At 40.9% G+C, this 15,104-nt stretch overlaps 1 protein-coding gene across 2 annotated transcripts in view; it reads left to right on the top strand.

The window, feature by feature from the left end:
* LOC105212812 (teneurin-a) overlaps nt 1-15,104 on the top strand; it is a 224,497-nt gene that overhangs the window by 34,876 nt on the left and 174,517 nt on the right. For both annotated transcript variants that reach the window (XM_011185098.3, XM_011185099.3), the window contains exons 2-4: nt 11,918-12,388; nt 12,856-13,830; nt 14,324-14,378. In XM_011185098.3, coding sequence (XP_011183400.2) covers nt 12,157-12,388; nt 12,856-13,830; nt 14,324-14,378 — 1,262 coding nt within the window. In that variant the 5' untranslated portion in view covers nt 11,918-12,156. The remainder of the gene's footprint in view (nt 1-11,917; nt 12,389-12,855; nt 13,831-14,323; nt 14,379-15,104) is intronic.

Below are 15,104 nucleotides of genomic sequence, written 5' to 3'. Positions count from 1 at the left end.
CAAAGCACTCATTCTCCAACCTGTCACACTTGCGACACGAACTCCTTTTCTTCGCTGTGGTGCGCTTTCCCCAAAATGATACCATCGAGAAAATCTAATTTAGCACCGCAGCCCCGAAACCAGAAATCATAATTAATGGTGGAGCAATAATTTCTTGGGCTAAAATCGGCATTATTGTGGTCTGGCGACGTTGAACGATTTCCATTTCGATTTCCCCCAGCAACAAAATAATGAAAGACCCAACGCCAACCACTGTGAATTGTAACTGTGTAAATTCATTTGACGTACTGTCAGTTAAATGAATTGAGGTAGTTTTTGCGGCCACTGATTGATGGGTGAGATTTGTTGCAAGTTATTGGATGTCAGAATTTATGGAAGTCTGGTAGCTTTGATGCTCAAGGGTATACACAATTTATGCACAAGCACACACAGTCGCTGCTGTATACTCGCATACTCGTAAATATGAATTTCTATTTCCTATGTATATGTATTTCGGCAAATACATTCTATGAATACTTTTAATTTTAATTTTTAATAAACATAAATTCCGTGCAGCAGCTGGCGATATTTTTGTTAGAGGACATCGCTTCCATGGAAAAACAATAAAACATTCATAATTAACTGCCATGAATTATTAATTTCGGTCAACTGATTTGCTAGCCACGGGAGTTGCTCGGCTGATAGCCAATGTATTTATGGTCAAATGGCCAACGGAAGTCACTAAGCGAATGGGGAATTTATTACTTTGCCTCTGTTGGGGCAACATTTGTAAAAGCTTTGTGCCGGAAATGTATGATTTGGAATTTTCATGCAAAAAGTTGAGGAAACCGCCGGGCAGTTTGGCGGCTGCGGGGGGGCAGGGCAGTAATAATAGATAAATGCGGCTGTAAGAGCTGCAGTGGCCAGCGAGGCAGACAGGAAGCGCCAGCTGCGCCAGCTGCAACAGCCGCGCCGGCATATTTGCACATTTTATAAGTTTCATTTCAAGCACTGGTCACGACCGTGAACGCGCCTGCTCTGTGTGAGTGCCATGTTTTATGGGTCACTGCCATAAATGTTGTGGAAGCCGGAAACGGTTTTAGGCAACGGATGAGCTTGTTACCACACAAATGCCCAGCTTTGCACCAGAACATCTGAATTATTTTTTATCGTGTGGAATACTTTTTAGCTGGATTTTAGATAAGCGGTGCTTTCCGCTGAACACGCGTGCCAGTTATCAGCCTAAACTTCTTATTACGCCCTCCGTATGCCAATTGCTATCACGGTGCGAAATTCAATTCCGTTCTTAGGACACTATACATACGGGTGATCACTGTTATGATGTGCTGATAATGATTTATCTCTTATCGGTTTTTAATTCATGCAGAGTCCTAAAAAAATTAGTAGCGGTGCTCCAGAACCTCAGAGATACCACAGACAGATAACTGTTTTGTATTACCATTATTATTAATAATTTATCCTGATTTTTAGAATAAATGTGTACATAAATTGCAATGGATGTCAGCAATGTCATCGAATGAACTTAATACATTAACTACGAGTAATGTATATAATGTTTGTGAAGCGTTAAAGCCAAATGAAGCAACTCAAAGTTCCTTAACGCAAATTTCTACTTCAAAGTCAACCAGTTTAGCAGATATTGCTATACTTTTCATAATTGTAACATTCTTACTGAGCTTTACTAAATTCCCTCCGTAATATATATATGTGGCGTGAAACTATTCCGAGAGATGTGAATAACTTTAGTTGATATATGGAAACTAAATTGGAGGATAGTTGGCGCATATCAGAAGTAACAATTGACATGCATACATAGTATATAAGTAAAGAATTAAGGTCATTGTTTAGATATTTAAATATTGCGTTTTTCAGGCCAGTTGTCTTCCGATTTTCTTCCTACTTACTTCAATTTGCATTCAAAATCGAATTTATATTTATAAGAGTCCTTGAGTTTCCCAAATTGCTCCTTATCAACTTAGTAGTTTATCGCAATTATGTTGTTTTGAATCCGTCCGGAAATTGATTCCACCATCCCTAAAAACCGACGCCTGTGATCGTTTCCTTTTGTTTTTTTGTTGCCGAATTACGCATTGATTACGAAATCACAATTTTTCGTTATATCTCACATTACAGCAGTAGATCTGACTGCCAGTGCGTATGAGTGACATTTTAGCATTTGCTGCACAATACAAAGAGCCAGCGGAGCTGGGAGCTTTGTGTGGAAAACAAACGCAACAAAATAGCGCCAGCTTTTAGCAACTCTGTCCAAATCGTGGCTCATTGTTTTTTGCTTTTGTTTTCCCTCGCTGTTGATGGGGTGTGTTGGCACCATTTTTCCTGCGCCAGCGTTGCCACCTTACAAATTTAGGTGACTACATTAAAATGGCAATGAATGAATGAATGACGGATTAAGGGAAAGTACACGAAAGCAAGCAAATGTGTTGGTGTATTAATATTTGCATTTGCGTTCGTAAACATTGTAGCCGAGTGTTGTATGTGTGTGTGTTTTGCGCTCGCATTAAACCAAAAACCGTTGTGCTGGCTGTCCTTAATTGCAAGTAAGTGTAATTGCCTGCGTCTCTGCACTTTTTGCATCGCATTTCCCACCGTTTTTTTTTTCTAGTGTTAATCTGGGATTTTCACAGGTGGATAAATAATTTTGTATATGCAAATACATATTTATGTATATGTAATTGCAGTATAATCTGAACGGAATGTGTATGTGTGTGTGTGTTCATATATTTACAAATAAATTTGGCACTTTCGTATATGAGTACTCGTAATTTGTGTATTAATTTGTATATGTATGGAATATAGCTAGCAGTTTTTGGCTCTGAACTGCAGTCTCACTTTAGCCTCTACTATTGAAAATATAATTCAACTAAGAGCTTGATATTTACATTCTATTTATTTTTGCGTTTGAAAATACCATAAGGAAATCAGTTAAAAGTTTTCAAAAGCCTACGTCAAGGCATCAGTAAGCATTGACTATAACTTATATGGATATATAACTGTTAGAAATCAATGTAGATGAGACCTAAGTCTAAATGAATGAGAGCTAATTGTAATTTCTATATTATACATCGATTTTAATGGACACCTGATTATATGTAATCTATTTATAAATTGCAGCACTGATCACTAAAAATCCTGTGAAAATTCAAAAGATCCCTCTTCCAGTTCTCATACATGGAACTAATTCGAGCATTCTGAGTTATGAAAGGTACTGCCGGCTTATGCGCCTCTCACACCTCAGTGGAATTCGAGGAATGAAAAGAACACAGAGTAGACACCCAACGCCATGAGTTATGCACACACACACACACACACAAAAACCCACGAGTATAAAGAATTGAGAACTACTACCTCTGTGCTATATTTACACTGTGTGAAAGCCTGAACGTATACCTGTACGTGCGTGTGTGTACATCTATGGTGTTGTGATATGCGTACTACTCACCCATTTTTGAGGTAGTTTGTATGTATACTCCATATTCGCGTTGCATACATCAAGGCGCGGACAAGTGTATGTTTGGAGCTCATGTCCGCATACATTTGCATTTGAAAGCCAAATAAAACTGTAAAGCCATCCCAGTGCCGACAAACAAGGCACGTTGCCTCAGAGCACAGTGAGGTGCAGGCCAGATAGAGGCTGAGGGGGGTACAAAAAAATGCTTCAAAGTAATAAAGCGGCCAGAGGACTTCCAGCAAGAAAGAAGAAGCGAAAGCAACCAGTCATCGTTGGCAGCAGCAGACCAACAGACGGTGTCGATGTTTGTGGTAACAAAGTCGGCAGAAGCGCCGGATGCGCAGGCTGAGGCAAAGGCAGAGGCAGAGGCAGAGGCTAGCGAATAAGCTCAGGCGCTTATCTAGGATAATGGCACACATACTAATTTTTAATAACTCCAAATGTGTCGAAAAGCACACACACACACGTTCACACGGCAGAGGGCACCCGACGGAGGGCACATATGTGCACGGAGGCGCTTTTCCGCATTCGGGGAAGTGAGTGTGTGCGCGCTGACGGGTGATAAGCGAAATTGTTTGCGCAGTTGGGCGCTGTGTTGTGCGTTGTGGGTTGTGCAATCGCGTTGATTAAAATGAAAAATAAAATGCTCACCCGGCGCGCATGTGAATTTTAGAATGGAGGAAATGCAAAGAACGCTTGGCATAAACGCTCGTAAATTTACAGTACACGAATTCTATGAGTTGGAAAGTATTTTTTATTACAAATAATTTTCGCAAAGCCTCGCTGTTGCGAGCAAAATGATCCCACACGTGCATTTGTACTCGCACCTTATTTCGCAAAGTCACACAATAGTCATAGCGGGGAATCTGAATTTTAATTTAGCAGCTTTTATATATCCCTATGAGCTATATCCATTGAGTAATTACTAAATACTCGCAGTCAGTGGCGGCCTCCGTGCTGTTTGGTTAGAGGGTTAGAGGTGTGCGAATCTACAGAGGCTCTGAATTCGATTCCATTTTCAACAAACATCAATTATTTTTCTTTAAGCCTGCTCCTTCGATATCCCTCCACAGTGGACCTATAGCTCGTATATAGTTTTCCATTTGCAGGATAATATTAAGTCTAAAAAGAATTATATAGTTTTTACTGACTCGTTTGTCACAATTGGGATATAACTATGTTGCGAGCCTGAAAGGTTAAATGACCTCGCGCTGCACCCCTGAAATTGCAACCACTTACAAACCCTTGACCTGTTGAACATTAGCAACAACCTTTGCGCTGTGAATATGTGACTGCTAGGAATGCCCCACAAATTCGGTAATTCAAGTGCTCTTAATTTACCGACGGCCATTGAGTGCTCCGGACAGCCAGCCACCGTCTAGGTAATTGCCACATAGTACATGTTTACCGTTGTTAATAATTCAAGCAGCTCATGGTGATTGCATGAACGCATTGTGGCAGCTACATATGGCTAAATACACATATGCCTATCTCTAACGAGTGTCCATTCATATCAGCTCTCGCTAATCCATATATTTAGTGTGACAACCTTTGCAAATATTTGCTGCAAGCTCATGCAGATAAATAATGCCATATATGCCGCACATAGGAAGCTCAATGTGCGACAGTGCTTGTGTGTGTGTGCCTTATGCAGGATGAATATTTAAATAAAATGAATTGAATATCTGTCCAATAAGTAGTGCTGAAAGTGTTTCACTTTGTTAAATAAATGATGAATTTCGCATTACGGACCCATTTACGGGCATTAATTAATCGAAATTTCGCTGTTATTTGAATTTATTTGCTACAAAATTCATGAAAGCCTTAATTTATGCTCTCCAAAGTGAAAATCGCAATGCAGAAGGGGCATACGCGGGGAGCCTGATTCATAATATATTGTAATGAAGACGAGACGTGTGCCGAGGGTCTTCGACTATATTAGGATATTTACCAACACTGCTTACTTTCTGCAGAACGCCATCTTGGATTACAAAAGTTTATCTGACGCTGAAAGCTCCTGACGAAGACAGCAAGGAATTTTAGAAGACCTGGTTCCTGTAATATACGACAGTGTCCACTGTTCGGTTACGGCCTATTTCCGTCGTCCCCTATAAATAAGTGCTTTTCAATTAACCAATCCTCCACACTTAACTGCAGATATGCAAATATTTGCAGTGTTAAAAGTTCTCAGATATGAGTGCGTGCACCATGTAACACATATTTGAATTGAAGAGAGAAGCATTCGTTATACTCGTATATGTATCTATTATGGAAATAGTTGAATTGTAATTGAATGTGTTGCTTATTGAAAGTATGAAATAATTACATTGTTATGCTTGGAGCTCGTCCCAATTGTAGTGTGAACGACAGGAAATCAAATAAATGGGAATTTATACAATCTATTGACTGGTATTCGTAGAAATTCGTCACTGACGTCAGTTGCACTGAGTTGCATTCTCTAACGGAAGCAGAATGATAAAAGATACTTAAAATGTAATGCCATATCCCTACCATTGGTAGGGGGTCCTGAACTTGTCACTGCGTAAGGATGGTTTAAGGCACGAATGATGGGACACGGAACATAGTAAACGAAACGAACTATCAAACTCCGACAGTAATTGTAAGAAAGCCTTAATTTTCTTTCGTTTATGATGTCACGAACTTATTTAATTATCCGAAAATCGTTCTCCAAAAAAATAACGGAAGGAACTGTGTGATCAATATTTCTATGCGGCTAAATTTCAACTATATATTTATAACATTGGTTTAATTTTCATAAAAGTTGTTATAGTATATAGTATAAAACTATAAAAGCGAGAAACTAGCAGCATAAATCAACATCATAAAAACAGTCGCTGCCGCTATTGCCCCTGTTGCTCCTGCTGTCACTGTGTTGCTAACTTTGGTAGCCGGAAGTGGGCCGTGGCAGCAAACACAATGCCGCGATGTTTCGCTTCGGCACAATCACGTTATTAGTTTATTGTAGGAAAAAGTATGTCGAAGAGAAATGTCGAGTAAGCAATACACAGCAAAGCGTCAAAACCGCAGAGTTCAAAGGAGGAGTGCGCGGCGCCAGAACGCGCCAGGAAAGTGATGAGAATGTGGCAGTAATCTGACACTTTGCCATCATTTATGTGGACCAACAACAACCGCTGTGTGGATTTATCGCTAACTTTGCGTGTACGAGTAAGCTCTCCTTCCCCTTGTCCTGGAGGGCTTTGGCGTGCGGACCATCCGCCGGCGTTCGTGCATTTGAAAGTGTTGCTAATACGAAATAAATTGCCTTATCATCGCAACGTTAAATTTTAAAAGCCATGAATAAATGAACGGGAGCTTGTCTCAAACGGTTCCCATTGTGTAAACATACGAGTACACTCATTGCAAAAAATGTTAATAAATAAAGAAGGGATATGCGCATCGCCACCTCACTGTTGCTTCTCTGGGCCAACCTCCCACCAACCAAGTGGTGTTTGGCTAAAATGAAGCTCCAACCTCTTCTACTAGTCGGATTTGGTGTGGTCATCTGTTGCACGTGTGCGCGTCGGTGGTAGCAACGTGTTCAGCCCGTGTCCAGCGCTTGTTTTACACAATAGCAACCTACAGGGGCTAGCCAGTAGCAGCGCCATTCATTCGCCAAATTGCTATGCAACAACAATCGGGATACACGTAGGGATGCAAACATCGTGAAATGAAACATCGATGATTCGATGTATCGATGTTTCTTCAAAACCCATCGAAATCAAAAACATCGAAACATCGATGTGTTTTTTAACTTTTTTTAAATTTAGTGTGAAAAGCTAAGGGATACAGAAACAGAAGCATAAATAAATGAAATGTAGTACGTCTTAAGTTGATACATTTTATTTCACTTAGCATTAGACATATATAAAGTTTTATAAAGTAAATATTAATAAGCCTATTTATACAACTCCGGAAACACAGTATTCATGTCAACCCAAACTCTATTGGCTTCTGATTGGTAGGTAGTAACAGCCGAGATACACTTTCTCTTCAAGCTTCCGTCCCTGTAATAGTAGATAAATTTGACAGCTTACATTTCACCTTTTGGTGGACCAAATGTTTATTCTGGTTTCAAAAATCAAACGAGTATTCTGTTTCACACTTATCCGAATGAAACAAAAAAAAGTATTTCTTTTAGCCATAACATCTTTAACATGCAGTCATCTCTGATCTCTGATCTAACGCAGTAGCCTACGCCAGAATTAAATTGTATAAATAAATCATAAAAGTAACCGCAGTATTGTCAAAGCGCACATTCCCTTAACGAATTCTCCGTATTTTACAAAAATCGAATTCCAATGTAATAAAGCGTATCCAAATAGAGGGTTTCGGGTTTCCGAAAAAGTGTGAAGGTGTGAAGTAAAATTTTTATATAAAACATCGACATAAAACATCGTTGAAAGTGACATCGATATTTTTAGATTTAAGACATCGATGGCTAACATCGATGCTTTTTGACGAAAACATCGATGTTTCAAAAACATCGATACATCGTTTGCATCCCTAGATACACGTTGATCATGGCCTTCATACGCTTCCCTCATTTTACCACTTCACTTTTGTCGCTTCGCGTTAGATGCGACTTCAGAATAGGAGAAACGGGTCCACTGACCGACTTCACAAAATTGAACTATCTTTCGAAGATCTATTGAAACTGCCTTTTAACTTTACGAACTAACTTCGTTCGAATTCACATTGGCCTCATCTGTGTGGTGTTAGGCTTCCTCTGCACAAGAACATTATCGAAGTTCGGCGACCATTAAAAAGTTTGCGTTAAAAAATTATGTAAACTTGCCGAGTAAGGAAAAGAAAACATGCCACCCTCAATCTTATTGCGGGGTATATATATTTTGTGTTAGTTTTATTTCAATAGATACAAAAGTGGGAGCCGATTAATTTCTGTAGAGCCAAACGTATTTGGGATTTGACTTTAATATGGACACAGTTAGTAATAGATTTGCAATACAAATGAGAGCGATATGTACGAGTATATTATTGTGAGGGCCTTCTAACTCCGCTTTAGCGAAAACAATTGAGCCTAAACAAACAAACCGGATACCAATGGTTTCATCGCTTTAAGCTACATTACTTAAATGGGTTGCTGCTTTACCTTCTGGTTAATACAAAGAATACCGTATTTAGATATTAAGGCAATGTAGCCTCCTTCCTCACCAAAGCAAATTACTTGTACTTCATTGCATATTTATATCGAACAAATATTGGAAAATCTGACGGGATTTGCCGACTTAATACCAGTCAATATTTATTTTTGGAAAGACCAATACATATTTATTAAGTAAACATTTTCATGATTGATAATTTTATTTATTAAAAAGTAGTAGAACAATTATATATTTGCTTTTGGTTCCAGGGTCATATTAGAATGTATTCTTTTGAGAAATGCTCTTTGCATAAAAAAGTTATCGTCTTTAACAAAGTTTCTAAACTGATAGGCGACTCACCGAAACTCAGTGCTGAGGCCGAACTTCGTTGTGAAATATTTGATAACTATTACCATGTGTATGGGCATCTTAATTTAAAATATCAGAATCAAAAATAATGTGTACTCGAAAATTGAACGAGGTATTGAAATGGTAGGTATTCAGCCCGTTTACCAAAACATTGATGAAATATTTAGTAAGGTATGTTTCCTTATACAGCTGTAGAGGAGCTAAACGGAGGAAAAGTGAAAGACGTCTCAACAAGAGTGGTGGTTTGGAAAATGGAAATGATTCGGTGTTTTCTTGTCCTCATTAGTTTTAATACTGAATCTATGGCAAATTGTAGTGGAAGCATTTCGGTAGTTGTACTTTCGGCGAACGGTATTAGCCGTTCTAAAATATTTGTTACATCAGCAAAGCGCTTTGGGTTATTAACTCTGGGTAGCGCCGTAACCTAACCTAATCAAATAAAATATAGTCCAAAATAGAGAGAGATATCTCCCATCATGGAGCGCACTCACTTGCAAGTGTTGGTGCGAGTGACGGCCAGCCAACCGTCTGGGCGTGTCTGTGCCACGTGTGCTGGTGACACACAAAGCTCGACTAGAGTCAAGGGTGTAGCTGGTGTCGTGAATTGAAGCACACACCTTCGGTAACATGAAACGGCATGAAACGCTTGTGTATACAAACGCAAGGAGCCGCAAATAAACAGCAAATCATGGCGAATGGCAAGGGGCCGAAAGCGCCATATTTTGTGTACTCGTGTATCTGCCATAAATGGCGACCGCAGCGCAGTGAGTGCACCCTGCAGAGGCCGATGTTTGGATGGGTGTCTGCGTGTAACTGACACGTGCATGTCATTTGTGTGCAGTTGGACGGAAAGTGCACTTTGGGCCGAATTCCAGAGCATTCGCACTAAGGTTTGAATAATGGGCAGGTGTCGCAATGCAACAAATTGTTACGAGCATTCTCATGCCGCGCAGGCGACGCTTGAGTGCCGCTTATCGGAGCAGCTGTTTAAATTATGGAGGAAAATCGGTAGGGAGCGATTAAATTGAGTCCCAACTAAATACGAGCTTCAGAGCTTACCCTATATCGGGTCGACATGGACAAGGTTAATTTTTTTTAACGTTAGGTAATCCTACCTTTGAAAATGTCATCAATATTCTGCGCAGCGCGACCTCTCTCAGCACTGCTAAAGTTAGCCAAAGACGCTTCTCAGTTTCTCGCCAAAGTGAATTAATTGCTTGACACATGTCGCCCATTAAGAAACTATGGTGCAACCCAACACTCTTGCGAAGATCAACCAAGCAGACATAATTAAAACCCAGATGCTTAGCGGCTATCCTTCTAGTTCAGCTGGGAGCGTGGTGCCAGCACGCCGCCGAGCTTGAAACTCAATAATAAGTCCACGGTGCGCATTAGGCGACATCGCACGTTGGCACGTTGCCGTGCTTCGTCTTCAAGGCGGCGTTATTACAACACCATTTTACATTTATGTAGCCATTAAGTTGTGTGGTCGCTCCGCTTTCGGTTAAAAATGGTGTTGAATAAATTATGCAGCGCGCAACTTGAGGCTGTCCAGGAATAGCGCGCACTGTGCCGCCATCCAACAACTTATTCTGCTTTTTCCAGGCGTTAAATTATCGGGCTTCACCATCGCCTCACCCCGGCTCAAAGTCTGCCGTCGACCGCTAACACTCCGCTCCTATCTGCGCGCTCTGCAGAGCATTCTGATGAAGATGTAATGAACTTAATACCAACTTAAGCATAAAAATAACTGAAAACTTAATTTGAACTTTGCGTATTGATAAATGCTGCTTCTATTGAAACAAATGCATAATGAAAACGCTGGGTGGCGCTGGGTGGTGCTGGGTGTCTTGATTCATACTAAGTATAGACTAATATGCAAATGTGTGACACAATTGGTGAAGAACCTTCCTGATGTGAATCAAATGTGCATGACTATTCATTGAGTCAATAACTAAAATTTTATAAAAATAAAGGATAAACGGGTCCAAATAAAGAGCTGTGTTGTTGATCTACTTGTGGATTTCTTTACATAGTTGGAAAGGTTCCTTTTTCATCCCTCGGTTCTTAATGTCTGTGTCTAACATTGTATTATTTATATAAGACTGCCTTCTTTTCTAATTAGTTTGTTATTTATTTTAGCGCTTCATTCAATTCTTCGGCTTTTTCGCAAGTGCCGATAATTCCCAGCTGCGCATTGGCGTATCGACCACAAACAAAATTAGCATTGAGCTAAAGCAATAAAGTTTAACCACTCGATATGTAATTCGGCTCGCAATAATTGTGAAAATGCTCAAAAAGTTTTATGCCTTCGGCGAAAGTAGGGAATGTGTACATAAGTACATGGGAGTGTAGGCAGTTTATGGGCTTTTTCCTCGACACTCCATGATTAACATCAGGTTGGGGGTGGGTGTTTTGTTAGCGATGTCGGCTATTACTTGGGCTATTCAAAATTAAAAGCGACCACTTCAGGGCCAAGTGCCGCTCCAGCTTGCGCTGCTCTCGCCGTCGGTTGTCGGCGTGTTGTTATTGAAAAATTAATATTCACTTTAATTTCGTGCACAAGTCAGCCGACACACCGTTAGTACCATCTGCGCAGCGCTAAGTGAATGGACGCAATGACACACTTCAGAAGAGAGCATAGGTAGGGGCTGACTAAATTGGAAGTACGTTTGCAGCAATACAATTTCCATTTAAACGTTTGTTAACTTGTAATATGGGCGGGGATCTGGATTGGATCACTAAATTAAATGAAGTAGTTTTTTTCCTACTTTAAGTACTTCATTCTTGTAGCAAATGTTTCCATTTTTGTGCAGCAAGAATAAGAAATCTACATTTGAAAGACGAGACTTGCAATATATTTCGAATAAATTTACTGTTATCTGTGTGCTATTTTCGTAAATAAATTATTGCTCAGCGGTACTAACTGTAAATATATGTTTTGTTATCTTTCCAGTTACCAGTCCAGGGACCGGGAATATGGGTGACCAAGTGTGTGTTTAAGTGAATATGGCATAAGCTATGGTGAACTGGTGCAAATATGCAGTGCCAAGGACATAAATCAAATTTAGCCATTTCCAGTTGCTCGCGCAGTAACGGTATTTAAAGCAGTGCGAAGCAGTTAAGGGCATACGAGTGCCACGACAACCACATTCACCGCAACTTCAAGCAGACACTCATACCGGGATTGGCAGCATGTCCAGCCATTCGGGCACGATTGGCCGCAAACGCGGTGGCAGCGCCAGCGAGTACTACTTTGGTGGCGGCAGCACCGGCGGCGACCAGATGCGCCGACAGCGGTCGGCTGAATGGCACAGCCACCACGGCTACAGCAGCAGCGAGGACGAGTACCAGAACACGACGCAGTCGACAGCCTTCGATACTCAACTCTTGGCACAGCTGCTGTTGCAGAGTCAGCAGTTGGCAAGTGAGTAGATTGGCGGGTGCCAACGCATTTGGGCGATGTGGCATGTGGGATGGGTAATGCTGGGCTGGGCCGGGGTGGTGACATCCGAAATGACCAAATACATATCTTATTCAATTAGTAATGGACAGTCTTAAGCTGAATTTAAGCGGATAAATGAAATGGACGTTCATTGGCTTGGACGCTGCTACGCAGCCAAATGGAATGGATGAGTAGATAAATTTAGGCGAACGAAACGACAATTTACGGCATAATATGGAGGGAGTAATGTTCGAACGTACGAAATGAATTTCAAATACTAGCCAATACACCTAAGATATATAAAGTAAATGACAGAAGACAATGTAGGTATAGATTGTTTAAGGGCTTTGAGGTCATATAGTTTCCCCTACTCAGCATTCTATCTGCATGTCGATTGGATGAGATAATGTCGCTGACTACTAAAACGTTATTTTACCAATTTCTTACAGATTTGGATCGCTATAATTCTGACTGCGAAAACCCAATTAACTCTTCATCTCTACTTACCGAATATTCGAACAGCATGCGAGACTCTGGCGCCACTTCAGCCTTTCACCTACAAATGCAGCAGCAAAACACGGGGCTGTGCTCACCTATGAAACAACAGACTGATCTTACTGCCATCGTGTCAGCATCACAAACCACTGCCGCCAACAAATACCAAGCAAATCCGCCGTCACTGAGCGTGGCTCTTCTTCCAAACAGCGCCAGCACAACGCGAAGTACAAATCCATTTCTAAACGCCAAGTATGATACACAATCCAACTCGGATTCACTGAGTGACCGACTGTCGTTCTCGGGCAGCGTAGTGATGTTGGATCGTTTGCAGGCGGCTGCTGAAACCGCCGCAGCGCTATCCGCAAGCGGTAACAGCACCATTGGCTTAAATGCGCTCAACTCTTCCTTTCTATTGCCAACTAGCTCCACCGCCAGCAGCCTGAATCCAAGCATCCGTGACAGTAATAGCAGCGGAGCGCGAACCCATCGCACGAAAAGCGGTCGCGCACAAAGCCGTGCCGTCGCTGGAGCAGGCAATGTCAGTGCTTCCACGGGTGGAATGACCTCTTCTAGTAGTGGAGCCTCATCCTCAGCAGAGGCTGCTGGCGCCGCTATCGCTAGTCGCAGCGAGCGGGAAAAATTTAAATTGCAACAAATGCAAAAGGAACTGCGGGAGTACACGCAATCTACTGCGGAAAGCTCCATCGGCATGGATTTAGATGAGTTCATCACATCCGGCGGCGAGTCCGAGCCGCCACCAGAGCCAGCACCACCGGAAATACCGCCACGCACCCAGTCGCTTCTAATGTCGTTACGAAAGCATTCGGACTACAAGCTCAAATACGATGAAAAGGGCGGCCAAAAGCATGAAGAGTTTATACCGACGAGTCAATTGCACCAGCAGCAACAACCAGCTTCGCAGAAGGGTGAGTTTTCAAAAACTTTTGATTGGGCAACTGACGAAGTTTAGTTAGATGACTTTCAATAGGGGTTGCAAAATAGATAAAAGCTCAGAATTCCCATAAAAAGCTCGTCAATAGGGGTGGAAAATATATTGAACCTTCGAATTTACATAAAAAGCTCTGCTATAATGTTACAACCCCTTATGAGGAGATGAAAGCTCTGAATTCACATCATAAACTTAGACTTTGCATTACTTGTGGACGAATTTATAGCTAAATATATCTCTTCTCAGTTTGATAAAGGAAAAATAGAACGATCTGATATATAATTTATAGTTGTTTATATCATAAGAGCTTTATTATATTAGCTTTTTGATGCAAAAGCCAAAGTATTAAAATGGTAAATTTTTTGTGATAGCCTGAGATAGAAAAAATTAATTATGTTAGTTTTTTATTAACATAGGTTGGTTCGCAAAACTAAAATAATTGCCTAATTCTATCTCATTTTTTCTTTCAGATTTTATAATTGCCGATAATCAGTCGAAGTCAAGCGATACACAGAGCCAATCAGGGTGAGTGATATTACTTTGAGACAATCGTTTAAAATGAGGGAACCATAAGTAGATATATACTATTTAATCGGATTTTATATTTAGTGATGGGCTAATAGCTATAATAATATGTAATATGGTATTCCTCCGGCGTTTTGCGAGTTCGCCCTGCCTCTTCGCACAGAACATGTGTGTCCTTTGGCATTCTTCTCCCTTATTGTCATATTGTAGGTTACAAAATTGGTTTTTATTGTGAGCGGGCGGCACTTGCACGGTCTTCTCGATTGCAATTTTGCTAAATAATTCGATTTGGGAAATATTACAAAATCTCGATTCAATTTAGAAAAATCGCATTCGACACGCATTACGCACATTCTGTACATCAGGCAACCGGAAAAGCAACAGGGCATCATGAAGGCACATACACAAACGCATCCTTGCCAAAGGACGATGGAACGGAAAGACAGCGGCGGCGAGAGCGCCAGTTAATTCTGGCAAAAATATCATCCTCACAAAAGTATCTTATTATGCTCGCGTTGGCGCAATTTCTCCATGTATTTTATTACCTTTGCAGTTGATTGCGAAGCTTGCATTGTGAACTATTATTATGAGTGTGTTCCGGCAGCCATTCATGTGCGCTGCGGCAAGCTGCTTAATGGGAGTGGGACATTCTAGCACTCATGGCAAGCGGGGCCTTAGCGCTTGCATTCAAGCCTTTGCTTGGTGCGCAAACTGTATAGCTCATAT

Source organism: Zeugodacus cucurbitae, chromosome 5, assembly GCF_028554725.1.
Source record: "Zeugodacus cucurbitae isolate PBARC_wt_2022May chromosome 5, idZeuCucr1.2, whole genome shotgun sequence".
Taxonomy (NCBI): Eukaryota; Metazoa; Arthropoda; class Insecta; order Diptera; family Tephritidae; genus Zeugodacus; species Zeugodacus cucurbitae.
The sequence above is the reverse complement of the archived record's forward strand: the minus strand, read 5'-3'. Positions and strand labels throughout refer to the sequence as shown.